Source organism: Bemisia tabaci, chromosome 7 (assembly GCF_918797505.1).
Source record: "Bemisia tabaci chromosome 7, PGI_BMITA_v3".
Classification (NCBI taxonomy): domain Eukaryota; kingdom Metazoa; phylum Arthropoda; class Insecta; order Hemiptera; family Aleyrodidae; genus Bemisia; species Bemisia tabaci.
In genome coordinates this window covers 39,209,251-39,225,756 of record NC_092799.1, presented here as the reverse complement: position 1 = coordinate 39,225,756, position 16,506 = coordinate 39,209,251, and the positions used below count along the sequence as shown (strand labels likewise).

General features: G+C 37.7%; 2 protein-coding genes across 6 annotated transcripts in view; both read right to left on the bottom strand.

Annotated features, from left to right (window-relative positions):
• Positions 1–1,173: 1,173 nt before the first annotated feature.
• Positions 1,174–5,149, bottom strand: LOC109032314 (uncharacterized). Its single transcript, XM_019044386.2, has 2 exons — positions 4,846–5,149; positions 1,174–3,185 (listed from the first exon to the last, which is right to left on the bottom strand). The coding sequence occupies exon 2, from the start codon at positions 3,171–3,173 to the stop codon at positions 1,851–1,853; it is 1,323 nt and encodes a 440-aa protein (XP_018899931.2). The 5' UTR covers positions 3,174–3,185; positions 4,846–5,149; the 3' UTR covers positions 1,174–1,850.
• Positions 5,150–6,007: 858 nt separating this feature from the next.
• Positions 6,008–16,506, bottom strand: part of Mip (Myoinhibiting peptide precursor) — a 219,822-nt gene continuing 209,323 nt past the window's right edge. For 2 of the 5 annotated variants that reach the window (XM_072302942.1, XM_072302943.1), the window contains 2 exons: positions 11,695–11,796; positions 6,008–9,262 (listed from right to left, as the gene is read on the bottom strand). In XM_072302942.1, coding sequence (XP_072159043.1) covers positions 9,222–9,262; positions 11,695–11,796 — 143 coding nt within the window. In that variant the 3' untranslated portion in view covers positions 6,008–9,221. The remainder of the gene's footprint in view (positions 9,263–11,694; positions 11,797–16,506) is intronic. The other 3 variants (XM_072302945.1, XM_072302944.1, XR_011900299.1) reach the window with 2 other exon arrangements.

The following is a 16,506-nucleotide window of genomic DNA, read 5'->3' as shown; positions in this document are numbered from 1 at the left end:
AGAATTTCACATTTTAATAATTTAAACGATTCATCTGTTCTTCTCTTCTCTCCTTCTGTCCATTGACAGAAATACAAAATTTTTCCGACTCACTGACGCGACCGGCTCGATGCGTAAACAAGTGTGGATTACCTCTAAAGTATATATAAAAAAAAAAAAAAAAAAAAAAAAGAATAACACTTAAATCACAGCATGGGTGTGAGTTTTCTTATATCGAAACTTAATTCAATTTTTTTAAATAACTCCTCTTGTCAAATGGGACCCATTTCGTGAAAATGAAAAAAAGGAAAAGTAAACGAAAACTTTTAGCCTTCTCACCATCCAAATCATATGGTAAGCTTACAGTAAAAGCAACCATGATTTAGATTCAGCGAAGTTAATCGAAAGAGTCTGAAATGTACCTATGTGGTAAAATGGGTCCACTGGTAAAACTGAAGCTGGCGTCAGGGATAAAAAGGCACCGTTTCACTGAGAGCATCGAGCCGGTCGCGTCAGTGAGTCGGAAAAATTTTGTATTTCTGTCAATGGACAGAAGGAGAGAAGAGAAGAACAGATGAATCGTTTAAATTATTAAAATGTGAAATTCTGGAGTAATCCCTTTTGGAAATGAACGCGGTAAAGGCTCTCGCGATCTCCTTAATGAAAGGGTTTCTGCAAACGCAAGAGTCATGCTTGTTGCATCCTGTATAAATGAAGGAAAAAGTAAATGTTCCCGCTCTCCTCACATTCAGTAGGTAAGAAAGAAGAAATTAGTTTCTTGCGGCTCGTGTATGGAAAGCTTCAAGCGAGTCGTGCTTGTTGCGGAACTCATAATTGAAGGAGAAAATTCATTTAAATTTTCTCGACCGATTTTTTGATTTCAAGTTCATTCGAAGGATTTATGTACATATCTGTGAACCACAAAATCGGTTTTTTTAAAATTTTCTTATTGTTGAGGGATTATTTTTTGTTTCTTTTTTTTAAACCATAAGGAGTAAGTTTTTGGACATATGTGGCCTTGGTGGACCCTGAGAATTTAAGAGAGGTTTTTGTCATCTCATAGTTACTTACTTAGTTTTATCAACCTTCTTGGAGGGGTGAAAGGGAATGTTTTTGGTTAATAAGATGTAACACGTCAATTTCCTCGACCGGATTTTTTGCCCGAAAATGTTTTTGAGGGTTTTTGTAGTTTTTTATTATACAGGTGTATAAAAATATCAGGTACCCAAAAAACATAGATAATTTAGACCCATTCCTACGAAAAAGTTCAAAGGTGAACGGATGAAAACTTTAGCCATGAGTATTCAACCTCCAATTCGAAGTTACAACCTCGTCTATGAGATCAAAAATAACTAAATCCACTATCGAAAACTTAACCCTTTGCAATTAATAGTAAAACTGTTGTTAAGTAGATTCTAAGAATACGTCGAATCTCGGGCATACTTTGTTCCGTATAGTAAAGTATACTCGATTCGATATTCATAGATGGGACCAGTCGCGCTGAGGACGGAGGTCGGGGACACCTCTGAAACGCGTTCGCTTCAAAAATTGAACAATTTTATGCAAGTGAGTGATTTTAAAGTTTGTTTTAAAAGTTTTCAAATTTTCGTAAATTTTTAAAATTTTTAAATTTTATATACTCGATATTCACCATCCCATTCCCTGATTCTTGAAAGTTTATGGCACCCTGCGGCGCGGCGCACTGACGCCTACAAACCTAAGGGGATACTTCAAGCATTGCGCAATGCGTGAAGTAGCCCTTTAGGTTTGTAGGCGTCAGTGCGCGTATCGCGCTGGCAGCACGCTGGGCCCTCGACGGGCGGGTGTTGGCTGTCGGGGGGACTTGCGTCAATCCTCAAGCCCCATCAATTTCAGTTACAACAACCACAGGAACATACTTGTAATCCCAGCGTTGCCGGGTCACAAAAACTCGGGCAAAGGCTCTCACAGGGGGACTTAAATCTGAACACCACATACGGCTTCCTCCTCCTGTCTACGAACAGAGGGCCCGTTCCCGGATACACCAACGGCAGACCGAACATATAGTTGCTTACGCAATAAATATATCCGTCTCCCGGTTCAATTATCAAATATAATCCACCCAACCGCAGGTCACGGATGTAAAGAAAATTTCTCGCGAACGGGCAGCTAGGGTTAAAGACCGTGATCCCGTTATTTTCCGCACAGCCGGACCAAACTCTGCCCCTCTGGTCACAAAGTATCCCGAAGGACACTCCTTTCTCTCCATGGCTCCTCACAGTTTTTGCGACTTCGGTCGACGGCAGGTTGCACAGTAAAGACTCCGTACACACAGAATACAAGAACCGGCCGAAGACTGGTGAATAGTATAGCAGCTTTCCGTCCGGGGAAAGAGAAACGGTGGATACAGCTAAGGGTATTGGTCCCACGGTGGTGTTACCGAGTGTACTGCTGGCTAAGCTGTAGTATGGTTGACCCCAAAAGACGGGCAATGCGTCTGGATTACTGAATAGGGTTTGATCTCCTTTGAATGCAACGTAAGACTTTCCGGTGCAGAGGTCCAACACGACAATTGTGGATTCCGACCCATCCACAATATACGCTACGTTTTTCTTGGGGTCCACAGCCAGGTCTCTGAAGTAAGATGTCGGTTTTGCGACACTGTCATCAAAATAATACATTTTTGCGACGCAGTCGTTGCATAGGTCGATCACAACGACCTTGGTCCCGCCCGAAGATGATTGGTAGAGAATCTGTTTGCAATCCCTGGCACGAGCGGCGTCTAAACAGAAGAGAAGATTTAACTCCTTTATGTAAACTATCGTTTGAACGCTGATGAAGTGATGCCGGAGGCCTTTTGTTGTTGGTGGACAAGTCGAATAGTTGATGACACCTCCGTATGGGTTGTTCATGCAGTAGTTGGGGTAAGGGAGCTCTTCACACTTGGTGAGTTCGGCCACGGCGTACTTGCCGTTGCATCCGTCGTTGGTGTTGAGGGGGTCAATGCTAGCTGGATAGCATGCGAACTTCCGACCGCAGGGGGTCATTGCGATCCCGGTTGGCCATTGGTCTTGGAACTCGTAGAAGACCTCGAGTCTCGGGTCATGACACATCGGGTCCTCTGGAAGTTTACAGCATTCGTTAGATAATTGACTTCCTTTCGCCTGGCAATATGGCAATATGGTGAGGGCAAGCATCCATAAACGCGGTCTCATTTTGCTGCAAACCTACCGAAAAAAATCAATTGATAAAGAGAAGGTTTAGTTGAGAGTAATTCACTCATGAATCATAAAATTGGACTCCAGAAGACAAGACAAAAAGCGGGCTTTTCAATCGATGATAGCTCATTTTGTTTTTTTATACTGAAAGGAAGGATAGACGGTGATAAATAAGGAATGTACTCGTTAGTTGAAGGTCGTAGCACATCCCATATTCCCCACACGTCTATACTTTCTTTTAGCATAAATATGTCCATTTTTTTGTTCCCTCAGTTCTGTTTAGCCAATTCCTGCATTTTCCACGCTGCGTAAGCATTTACATCTTCTTGAAAAAATAGCTCCGTGGGGCCCATGAGATTCCAACGGGTCTCCATATGGGGTGAATGAAGAGACCAGCAGGAACGCAAGGTGTAGCCAGTGGCTTAGACTGCCGTGCTACGGAAGAACGCTGTATGAGCCTTCAGGCGATGCCATCTTTCCTCCGATAAAAACCGAAATTTCAGAAAAAATTTTGAATATTATTTTTTCAAATTTTCAGACAATTTTGTACACAATTTAATCTAAAAAATCTGAGAATTTCAAGGAAAAATATGCTTGAATTTTGTCAAATGTACAGGTTTTATCAAGGGAAATTTGGCAACTTCCGAATGTTCATACGGCGTCTTTCCTTCGCTCGACAGTATAGGAACTCTCAGGGTTCCCAGATGGTTCCTTCAGGGTTTCTAAGGGAACCCAGTTCAATTTCGAATGGGTTCCCAATGATCTCCCATAGGACCGTTTTGATGGGGCTGCCAAAATTATTTTGACTAAAACCATCATCTTCGAGGAAAGTTACGAATAACCAGGTATTCTTGAAAAATTTTAGATTCATGAGGAAAAATGACAAGCACAATGATTCGAAATATTGAGAGAAAAAAATGCATAATTATGCTTTCTCTAAAATAAATATTTTATTAGAAAACATATGGAAAGGAGAGATCAGATACTGCCTTTGACATGTATTCCTTGTTGGGCGGGTCATTTCTTTCAACAAAATGATAAGTTTCATCATTAGTCATTAAATTTCCTGGTTTTATTAGGTTCGTGGTAATAATCGAAGTATATTAGAACCTCACAAGATTGACGCGCATGCATGAAAAGCTCGTAGAATTTTACGTTGACCGGTCTCTTCATTTTGTTCTCTTATTAATAGCCATTATGAAAAAGCACTCTTGTACTCTGCCGTTTGAAGGAAGAATGCCGTATGAGCCTGCCGCTGTTGTCAAATTTCCTTCAACATAAAACGAATGTAAGAAAGAAATTGTTGAATTTCCACATTCGACACTTTGCTATACATTTCTCCACATTTTTCGAACACTTTTGCTCTCAATTCGATCTAAAATATTGGAAAATTTCAAGATAAAATATGCATAACTTTCTCCATTAAGTAATGTTTTATCCGGGCAAATTTGGCAACTCTCAAATGTTCATACAGCATTTTTCCATACCACGGCAGTACTGGTTTTGACAAATTACTCGCGCCAAAAATATTTGGGCCAAAAATGTTCTCAGAACATTGTGAAGATGATTGTCTCCTTTCTTGGAGAGTATTCTCAGAATATTTTTTGGGTTAAAATATAAACTACATGACTGTATGCCAAAGATACTAAGCGACTATTTGGTTCCTTACCTGAAGGGCCAATATTTCTTTGAGCGTGACACTAACACTATAGCGTAGAAGGAATAGACTTGGAACTTGTGCGTCTTTCCATGAAAGCGTCTGCACTTGGTTCTATCTACTTTTTCCTTCAATTCGTCATGATTACACTCTTAGAGGCACATTACCACCTGTTCAGTTTCGAATCATATAGTCTTGACCCCTAGGCCAATTGTTCTTGCCCATCAGTCAAATAAATGTGGACGATCAGCTGAAAAAAAGAACGCGCTACGCAGAGTTGACCGTTATGCTACCTGTCCGCTGAGCAAGTTTTAAAAAATTTTCAGGTGTTTTTCTTGTTTTGAGCGCACGGCGAAACTTGGATCGGCAAGTGATGTTATGGTGCGATTGCAAAATAATCTGAGAAAACATGCTTGGGCTTTGCAATGACTCGATGCGTGGAAAGTCAAACTTTCAAAGCCTCCACGTGTTTTGGCAACTCTCGTGTTTTATGTCAGCGCTGATTTTACTTCGCTTAGTTCAATTATAATTCATCGAGGAAAATTGGAAGAGATCATTGCGTTTGGATCAAGTCTAAGAGAAAAGAGCCCACTTTTTCCGTGGCAAAAAGTTTGCTTTTTCGTTGCTTAGAAAAACCTCATAAGAGGCTTAATGCACAGTTGGTTTCTTTCTCTGAATGGACTATGAGACAAGGTACTTTAAGCATTCTGATATATATTTCCTCCTCAAAATTTCACGTAGAACCCTTCTTGCGCAAGAAAAATCACTGAATTGACTCTAGTCAAAAGATTTCTAAAGGGCGTCCGAGGGGCCTTCCCCAGAACATTTTAAAAAATTGAGCCGTCTCAGGTACAAGTTTGAGCTGTTTTTACCGAAAATTGATCCAACTACAATTTCTAAGATGAAACATGCGTCACCACTTAACACAGTCGCTCTTTATCGGGGAGGGCAAAGTAGATTTCGGAGGGGGGGGGGGTTAGGCCCTACCGACCCCTATTTCCGCCCAGGGTTGTTGCATCATTTACAGCATACGCAACGTAGTCCTAACTATTCTACTTAGTTGTGCATGATGAATCATATATGCGTAAAGCTTCAAGTGCAAGTCCTTTCTCAGTCTCACATTGTCTTGAAAGATCTTTTCCAACAAGGAAAATAATAAAGAGACTCTACTAGCCAAACTTTCATGTAATATTTATTTTAAAAATGAAGAATTTTTAACAAACATATAAGATTTTATTACATCGTAATGCTGGGTCAACGAACAATCAAAGTTATACTTAAGGAATAATAATAGTATGTTTCTCGGATACGGAAACACATATAAATTGCCGAAAATAAATTATCCATCTGTTCATTTTGAGGAGTGGGATATCTCTTGATTTTTCACGCCCTTATAAAATGTAATTGACTGTCACAAAATTTCGGTAGAATCTTGAAAAAACCTCTGACAAATCATGCTTGTCAAACGAGATCTCTCATTCGTATTTTTCTTTCAAAAGCGCGAATTAATGAAATGTAAACACTTGTTCAAAAAGTAAATGAACAAATAATTCAAATCAAAAGGGCTAACAAAAAGAAAATAGAGAGGTAATATCGCAAAAATAAAATCAAGGAAACTGGTTTTGATTCCTTGTTTTCCCTCCGTAATTATTAAAATAGTGCTCAAAGCTATGAAATATTCCATGTCTCTCGGTTCATAGATATCAATTTTCCGAATGAAAACGAGTTGATGTCGAATATTACAAATTCAATTTAATTGTACTAGGGGCTTATTGGGCTGCTTCGCAGCCCCTTATTTTTCATGTACACCTTTCCCTTTCACATGTCTTTTTTTTTTATTTATTTACTTTCATTTAATTTTCTGGTTTGTCTTTGAATTGGTCCTAATTTTTTCTTTGAAGTAATAAATATAACATTTTTTTTTCAAAAATTGTAAGTTTATTTTGTAAATTTTAAATTAAAATTATTTTTAAACCTTCATGCAAACTTCTTTCTAAGCTTTTACCTTTGTTTTCAAACTAAGTTTTAAGTATCGGTTTTTTTATCTTCTAAATACCTTACTTTGTTTTCCTTTTAATTGTTGCTTCTTCTTTTTCGATTTCTGCCCTGCTATTTTCCAATTTTTCCTTCAACTCTTCTCTTTTTCGTTCCTCCTTTTTTTCTTTTCTTTTTTTTCTTCTTTTTCTTCTTCATTGTCTGCTCCCTTTTTTTCTTCTTTATTTTCTGTTCTATCTTTATCTTCATCCAATTCTTCCGCTTTTTATTCTTCTTCTCCTTGTTCCTGTTCTTTCTTCTTTCCGTTTTCCGTATTTTCTGTTTCAGAAGTTTTTTTCCTTTTTCCAGTTTAAAATTAGACGTTTAAAAATTATTATTCTTTTAAAAAAATCATAACTGACGAAGTTCATATACTAATTTAAAGAAAAAAAAAATCAGAAGAAAAAGGATGAAAAGAAAATGGAAATTAGTTATAAACATATTAATACACATTGAAAAGGAAATATAACTAACAGCGTGAAACGTTCTGATTGGAAATGAGAAAAAAAAATTGGAGGTTATTGAGATAATATGACAAAGAGTAAAAAAAACGCGGGAAAAGAAACATGTAAGTTGATGGCAGTTGAGTGTTGGAGGTAACATCATTTAATGATGATTGTTGAATGAAAACAGCTGATAAAAAGACAGCAAATAGTAAAGTAAGATGCGTAGCAACAAAACTTTTCCGAAAAACAAAAAACCCCTACTTCCCCTCATCCAATTTATGAGTTTTTAGGGATTTAAAAATCGGGGACAAACCCCAGAAAATAATTTATAGTTTTCCCGAAGCATTGAGAACAACACCTTTCAAATGAACCAACGCCCCTCGCAACCAGTACAGTGGTTAATTCACAATTTCATTCTATTTTTCAATTTAGATATTAAGATTCTCGGCGGTAAATGCAGAATACGGACGCACAGTACACGAATATTTCTATGACAGTGGCTGGTTCTCACATAAAATTGTGTATCAGGTGAATTAATTAATTACTATTGACAATACAATATTATCACTTCATTTTTTTGTTTGATCTTTCTAATCGATATTTTAATAGACTGTGGGTTGAAATTCACCCTGAATCAAGAACCAACTGTGTCTATCTTCCCTGCATGATTCTAATTGGACGTATTTCTGCCAAAGAGAACTATCTGCATTATGACGCGATCCCTGTTACAGATTTATTCTTGTGGGTCTCAAGGCTCAATGCACATAGTTCCGTTTGGCAGAGAAACGTCCAATTGTAAGGTTGGAGCAGACAGAACTACAACTTACATGTGCAATGTAGGAATTAGTTTTGGCAATTATAATAGTGGGTCATAATAACATTTACTATGTGGTTCATAAAACAGTGCGACATCACAGTGACGTCAATAAGACGACTTCACCAGTAAAATTAGTGTGACACCCTTTTTGGAAGTGCAGAAAAGTCCGCCTATTTCATGGAGTTAGACTTATCGAGAAAGCGAACGTCCTACTCACTTTTGTTGTGGTAACAACTAGTTCAGTCGCGGGAACCATGCTATTGTAATCAGGACCGAAGTATTGTTGTAACCGGGACCTGACTTTTTGATACCAAGACTGTAAAATTGCAACCATGAATAGTAAATTGAGTAGAACCTGCAGTCTACTATGACCCTACAATAATGCAGAATCAACCCGTTTAAGCTTAAGAGTTGTTATATTTCATTTCATTTCCATTTCACCTTAAGAGCCCGATTCATGACTCCATCACATTTAACGTTTAGTGGCTGTAGTATTGTACGTGGTTCAAAAGAAAAGGGTCGAAGAAGTATCGATAATAAAATAATTTTGGTGTTAAAAAGACCCCCAATGATATTGGATGTTTTTAAGATCTCCTGTCCACAATGACAACTCCTGGTAAAGATTTTAGGCCATAAAATAATTTTATCTCACATTTAACAATCATGATTCATCAAAGGATTTAAAATGATAAGACTCACTACCTCTCTCTCCGAAGAAAGTCAACGTTGCCTCAGGAATGTAATTCTTTGAACATCAGAGAGAACACTCACATAAGATAGATGTAACATTATCTTGGGAACAACTGACAATCTGTAATGATATTCAAATATGAAGAAATATTAGTCAAGGAACCATATTCTTCTAACATGGGTAATGTGCATTTTACCCCAGCTGCCACCCTTATGATTGCTGGAGCTTTTTTGCCCGTTAGTGAGGATTTTTAACATTTTTAAGAGTTTTTGCGAGAGGAACGGGGTGAATTTTGAAAAGAAACTTAAAATATGCCCTATCAAATTGATGAAATCGTTTGAGAGAACTAATTTTTCAGAGTAATAAATTATTTATTTGTTTTTTCTCTTCCAGGATGTGCTTAATCTTCCAGGCTGTATTCATTGGCGACATCGTCGTAACCTGAAACAAAACGAAACACGTATTTATACTTAAGTTAGTGTTGTGTAAACATATAAGAATATCGTATTATATACCAAAAAGTGAATCAGCTAAGAAATAATTAATTTCAGCTTCATTTCATGCTGTAATCTCACAATTTTGCCTTATATTATTCTATTATTTTCACCCCCTAACTCGCCATTGAGTGAATTACACGGCTCCGAGCTCATCAAAGAAAATTTCAAAAAATGACAACGAAAATTAAAGAGTTGCTCCTCTTTCAAAAAGTAAAATGCGGTAGGAAATCTCCAACGTCGCATTTTGAGATACCTACGATTTTCAGAGTTTAGCCATCCGATGGGTAAGATGCCATAGAGTACATATAGTCGTAATATAATGAAGTGAGCTGAGGTCATGTTTTGGTCGACGAGTTCCGAACCCGGTGTGCGCAAAGATTAGGCCACCCTTTCGATACATTTTCGATCCAAAATGGCGATTTAGAATAGTTAGTTATTTTAATTTACGACGATCAGCAACCAGGCTATTTACGTCGGCGACTAGGAAACCTTAAATTTTTAAATTTAATTCGTAGTAATTCATATCATCTTTGTATACATTGGATGACCGGGTCCCCGTGTATCGGAAACAATCGATTATATATCGAAAAAGTGACCCAGCGTGACACGAGGGTCACGGAATTTGGGACCTGGGAAATGCTTAAAAGTGACGCCAGCTCTCGTATTTAAATTACAACTCAGTACTTTATGTAAGATTCCCGTCGCAAAAGAAAGCCAGGCTCTTACGTGTTTTATCCACTTTTTCTGCGGTTTTTATTTTTGAACGCAGCGAATCCTAAGAGAAAATTTTGGAGTCAAGATCAACAAAATTGGTGTATTCATGTGAATGTCATGAGGAAGGTATCAGCTTACTTGTTGAGCACCTTCTGAAACGATGGTGAAACTACTAGACCACATATCATCGTTTACGACGTTAGACTTCCTGTCATACTTTATTTTGTAAGTGGGAAACTACTTAATGTCAATTCTTGAATACTTCTGTGCTTTTCTTCTCAGTCCGAAGAAAAAATTCAGTGAAAACTGTAGGAATGACGTTTAGTTGCTCTCTTTCAAAATTAAAATAGGAGCAGAGATTTTTGAACACCGCAAATGAGATACGTGGTCCGGTAGTTACACCGTCGATACACGTTAGAACACGGAGATTTCAAAATAGTAAACTGAATCAACGAAAATTATTTAAAAATTATTATTCAGTGGTTCGCAATGAAAAACTCGTGCAAAGCGGAAATGGAAACGATGGTAATTATGTACAGTCTAGTATTTAATTATAATGAATGAAATGATAGAGGAAAAGTGAGTTGATGTTTGTACATAAGGTGTTTTATCGGTGACATGAATACTTATTTAGATGTTGAATATCGATGCAAATAATTGTGACAAAGGCAAAATTTACCATACATAATGAGATCAAATGAATCATTCTATGTTCAACCCGTAACTTCAGCAGAAAACCTAACATAGATAAAAATCTGGGGAACGTGAAAAATATTCAATTGACAACCTGTAAGTTCTATACAGTATATTTTTTTCTTGAAAAAAAAATTGGTTGATTGCACATGCAGTTGTTTTAAACTAGCCACTATATCGAAAGAAGATGAATTGGGGGCTTGGAGGACAAGGCGCTTAAAAGTGCAGTTTTCGCTATTTCGAGAAATACGTGTTAGATGTTTCGAAGTTACATGGATCCTAATGGCGGAAAGAAAGTTCAAACTGACTTTTTGATGCTTAAAAATTGGTTTGGGAGAGAATTTTTTACAGAACATGCATTAAGATTAGTTTTACTTGAAATCACTAATATTTCAATTGTTCCAAAAACTGCTTTTATGCGCCTTGTGCCCCATGCCCCTCAGTTACTATTGAATTCAAATTCATGAGCGCCTTCAAGATTCTCATTGGAAACAGGTGCGAGGACTGCATGCAGCTTATTCGACGTTATGGTCGTGGGGATGAATACCCAACATTCTGAAGGCGTTTCATCAAACCCTACTGATGCCACATGTACTGCTCAACTAACAAAGTGTCACGAGGTGTGATATGATTTATCTTTCAATTCATTTACCTTTTTTCGTTAGGTCGATAGTTTTCCTTGTTGGTGGCTTTTGTTCTTGAGCTATTCTAGTTTATTGCGTTGAGATGGATTTTATTTCTGGTCCATTGTATCAGCTGACTTTTATAGCTTATCGATTAGTGGTCTATTTTGGGCGATGCTTAGTAATCTGTGGAGTTAATAATAGTCATATACTCATTATGGTTGGAGTAATTTTATCTCGTCCATCCAAAACTTGATTAATAAATTCAAGTCTATCATCGAAAATAGTTGGTGTCTTTGGAGAAGAGGTCGTAAATATCAGAGACTGCCCCCATTTTTCAACTTACCTATGTTGGGCGTAAATTTGATTAGTGCGTCGTCAGCTAAAGATCTTTTACCCCACACTCCTTTCAAATTGTGCCAGGCTGGATCTCTTTTACCCCAGGACCCTGTCAAAAAATCACACGCGTATTAAATCATGCATCGTTTACTTACCTCCTGTTTCCCTTTGATGGCTAAAACCGAAATATGCGTAGGTTTCGTAGAAATCTCCAATTATGTTCTTCTTCTTTTTTTTAAATAAAACGAACCAAAATATCTCCTGGAAACACTCTGGAAATATTTTTGAGTAAAACAAAACATTTCTCAGATCATTTCAAGAAGAAGTTTTGGTATGATTTATTTAAAAATAAAAATAAAACATGAGCAGAGACTCGCAACTTTTAGTGGGCAGAGATGAGCATTTTTCGACTTTAGTCATCGATATTGTATTGTAACATTCGATAAGTTGTTCAAAAATTAGTTGCGCTCAGTGTCACGACCGAAGAGGAGTTGTCCAGCCAATTCTCACCGAGTCTCTGCAATCGTAAGTCGGCTAGTAAACGTAAATAGATGCACGATTAACAGTAGCAGAAATCTTAGACTAATTGCTAGATATACTGAAAATCAGGAATCTAGTGCTACCAACATTTCTTATATTCGTGTACTTTTTGGTGACCTGAGTTCCCCTCTTTGACATGTCACCGTCGTAGATGATGACCTATCGGACGCGACCTATTTTCCATGTGAATGGTATTTACAATGCAGCATAATCATATACTAATGTTTAATGTTTAGCAGTTTGCAAGCATGCTATGTTACATCATGCTTCCGAAAGTCTCGGAGCCTAAAAGGCGCGATAACTTCACAAATGCAAAATTTAGCGCTTCCAACATGCTTCCAAGGTATATATGTAAAAGTTCATCTGATGAAGAAATCAAACTCGATCACAAATATGTACATATGGAAGGAGCAGAGCTTCCAGTTTGTATTTTCACGATAGAAGAGTGTAACAATGTAACACGATCTCGACGGCCAAAGTGAAAAACCACGTATCTTCATCGTGGTGTTTCGAAATTTCCGCTCCTATTTTATTTTTTCGAATAATAAATAAGCCAATTTCATAGTATGAAATTTTTATAGAATATTCTTCAATAGCGAAGAAAATTGAAGGAAGTTTTCATAAAATTACGGTGACTAGTTCTCAAAAAAAAAAAAATAAATAAAAAAAAAACAAGCAGTGAACTCCAACACAATGTGTTGATAAGGCGCGTCATTAACTCGCACATATCAACCCCTTTAGTTTTCATTTACAGAGATTTCAAAATAGGCAAACAGCATAAAAAGAGAATTCACGATCCAACACTGCGAGGTCAAAGACGCACCTTGACGAGACCGTGTATTGTGAAAGTAGAAAGCTATTCGATCGAATTTAAGTTTTTTGATCTGCCTCAAGCAAAATCTTATCAGATTCTTGAAAAAAGTGCTACGGAATAATTTAAGCGAAGAAAGGAAAAATTCTGTCGAACTCCTAGAAGATAAAGTCGATTTAAAGGTATTTTGGGGCTAAAATACCCAAATCACCGGTAGTAAAAATCCCGTTATATTATTGAAAAGAAATTGACTCGATATAAATGCAATTGCATTAAATACGTCTTGATTTTGTTATTTTAAACGTCTTTCCATGCAAAGAAGTTCAACCATGTCGTTGCTTTATTCATTCATGAATTGAAAGTAAGCAATCTACATCCCGAAAATCTACTGATTTGCCGTAAAAATTGCAGAAACTTGATATACCAGGTCGATGCACCCACTCGTTGAATTTACCAACCAATTTTGTGAGTGCAAATGTGTAAGAATCAATATGCTATAGTCATTTTTGGGTGCATTTATTTTTCATGAAACAATAAATAATTTCAATCCCGAAAAACCATCAATTTTCCGTATAAAATCGAAAAAAAATCAAAATATGTCAACTCCCCGACGTGAAAATTAGATTCTACGTATGTAAAATGTAAATACTTATGTATCGATATGCTGAACAGAACTATGTGTGGACAGTCAGAAGCCCGCGGCAACATTAATTCAACAGAAAAACTGTAAAAATTAGATAGGATTTTAGCCGCTTTGCCCGCCTCTCCTCGCTACTTACAACAAACCGTTCTTATACTCATCTCAAATTTTTCTCAGAGCTTTGGGTTATTATCAGCTTCCATTTAAACTCCGGTTCGATGGCCGAATCGGCTGCCAAAAAAGCAAGCCACTGTTGAGGGGTTCTATGAGAAATTCGTGATAATTATCGGCTCTCAGGAAATCACCCCATGGCTAAAATTGGTGGTATAAATGTTTAAGTGCTTAAAATAATCGTATTCAAGAAACTAAGGAATTAAACTATGGAGTCAATTTCTTTTTAATAATATAACGAATTTACTACCGGTGATTTAGCTATTATAGCCCCAGAATACTTTTAAAGCGCCTTTGCGTTCCAGAATCTCGACGGAATTTTTTTTTTTTTTTGCTTAAACGATTCAAGAAACATTGTAGTTAAAAATATAAAGATTTTTCGATTTGGACGTATGAAAAATGTTTAACTCGTTCAGGCACACCGTGTATTATGGAGTACTGCTGTTATTCGACCGTTGTCTTCAGGTCAAAATTCTTACAAAGAAGCCCCTTGCAAGAGGCAAATTTTTTGTAATTTCTCCCAGTTTTTTCAGCGTTAGGTATATAAATGAATTGTTTGTCAAATTTTGAGGTCAATTATATTTAATTGTAATTTATACTTTCTTTTTTTCCCCTTCATTTTATTTTATCGTATCGAGGAGTCGAGGTTTTGTTGATTTCTTCGGATTTCGATACTGTAACTTCTCTTCTATTCGGCCGATTTTTATGAATGAGGTCTCTTTTTATTTGTGTTTTAACGGAGAGTAAGGAAAAAAAATTGCTAAATACATGCGAAACAATTTTTTTTGAAAATTGGATGAATCCTAGCGTGACGGTGAAAATGGTTAATGAAGCGTGAGTAATTGGGGTACGGGTATCGGCCCGCGTTGGGACCCAAGGCCCATTGTTCTTCGTGACGCCGACGCAGTGATCAGGAGCGTGGGGACGAGAGGGCTTAGTGGACTCCTGTATGAGCCACGTTTAGCAAATGGTCTAATGAGTCTCGAGGCCTCATCACAGATTGCACTTACCACTATCCTGGTGGCCCCGGCTATCAGAGCAAGGAGTACCAACTTTTGAAAAGGATAACAGTGTTGTGGAGATATGTCAAAGCAACGTTGTGAACAAAACGGAGTGAGTGAAATTCTCATTCAAGGAGTGCCGAACTGGTCAGCCATCCTCGAATCAGTTCGCTTGCTTCCGCTTATATATGCATATTTAAATCAGCGCGCCCCATTCTAAGGTTTTTTTAAAAAAAAACCAAGAAACGTAGACTCTTGGTATTCATTACACATAAACTAGCGAGCCCCAGAGTGAGAAACAAATTTTAATCATTATTATTGACGGATTAGTAAACTTTTTACACGCTTTGGAAAATCTCAGAAGTTCGCGGTAGTCACTTTTCGGTAAGGAACTAGGGGACTCGGTTATTGTATCGAGGGGGGGGGTCGAAACGATCGCAAAGGCGGTATATATTACTACGTATACGCGCCAAAAATAAATAAAATATTACTCATTAAAGCATGACCAGGAATAGGTCTACAGTGGGCCTAAACGGGACTATGTTGGTTTCGCACTTTGGCCATCGATATATAGATTAAAATCCCGGAGATAATTTATTTTATTGGTGTTTGGTATACCTATAAGTCACAAAATAAAGACTGAGCTACTTAAAAACTGTAAATTTTCTGTCCATCGAAGTCGTGAAAATTCAGATTCTATTAGAATCTATTATAAAGAACCCCTAAAGCTTAAAAAATGGTTGGTTCACAAACAAAGTCCATTTAAAATCTCTTTATTTTTTTCGGTGTAGCTCTCTACGAGTGTAATAAGTTCGTTTGATAACTTAAGGATGAAGCAGTCTACTACGACATATCGAAAATGACTTTGCGAAAACGCATTTTTCAGTTTCCGATGCCAGAAGTTTCCTGTCATAATTTATCTTTCAAGGAAAAAATAATCATTGTGATTTCTTGAAAACCTCACTAATTTTCCCTCAATGTGTGAAGAATAGCCTGCAAAAATTTCAAGCAATGGTGTTGGTTTGTCTTCTCGTCGTCCCTCTGACGTAAGGGCGTATCTTCATTTCCATGTGAGCCCTATTTCGCATATAAATCCATGCTTTCCAGGGTTCATGCGAAAATCAAGATACGTCCTTACGTCAGAGAAGCGACGTTCTATATATAAAATAAAAAGGGAGCAGAGATTTTGAAACACCGCAAAGCAGATACGCGCTTTTTCCACCGTCGCTATGTTCCTCGCGGCAGAGAATCCCGGCCGCTCAATAATTCATGTCACCGACAACATCGGAACCGATAGGAAAATTGAGCCACAGCTGAGCGAAAGTGGCCGGAAAACATCTCGCCCAACTGTGAAAATGAGAGGTCAAAATTGAGACGTTAGCGGCGATTTCACACGGAAACACATATTTTCCATTAGCCGCCTCCTAACCCGATTGATTCGAGGAGCACTCTCGAAAAGGGGTAAGGCCCCTCCCCTCCCCCCCCGCCCTCGGGAAAGGCAAACGGACTCCTTTTAATAGCTCCGATTATTTTGATATTTCTCGCTCAGCGTGACCCACTCTTGGTCGCACCGCGGAGATCCGACCCCGGAATTGTGTCGGCTTGATCCACCGCCCGCCTGAGGTCCCGTCCGAAATCGGCGAATTCCGCCAAATT

What these genes read in the sequence shown, in the direction of transcription:
- LOC109032314 (XM_019044386.2), bottom strand. Translation starts at nt 3,173, where the DNA reads ATGAGACCGCGTTTATGGATGCTTGCCCTCACCATATTGCCATATTGC.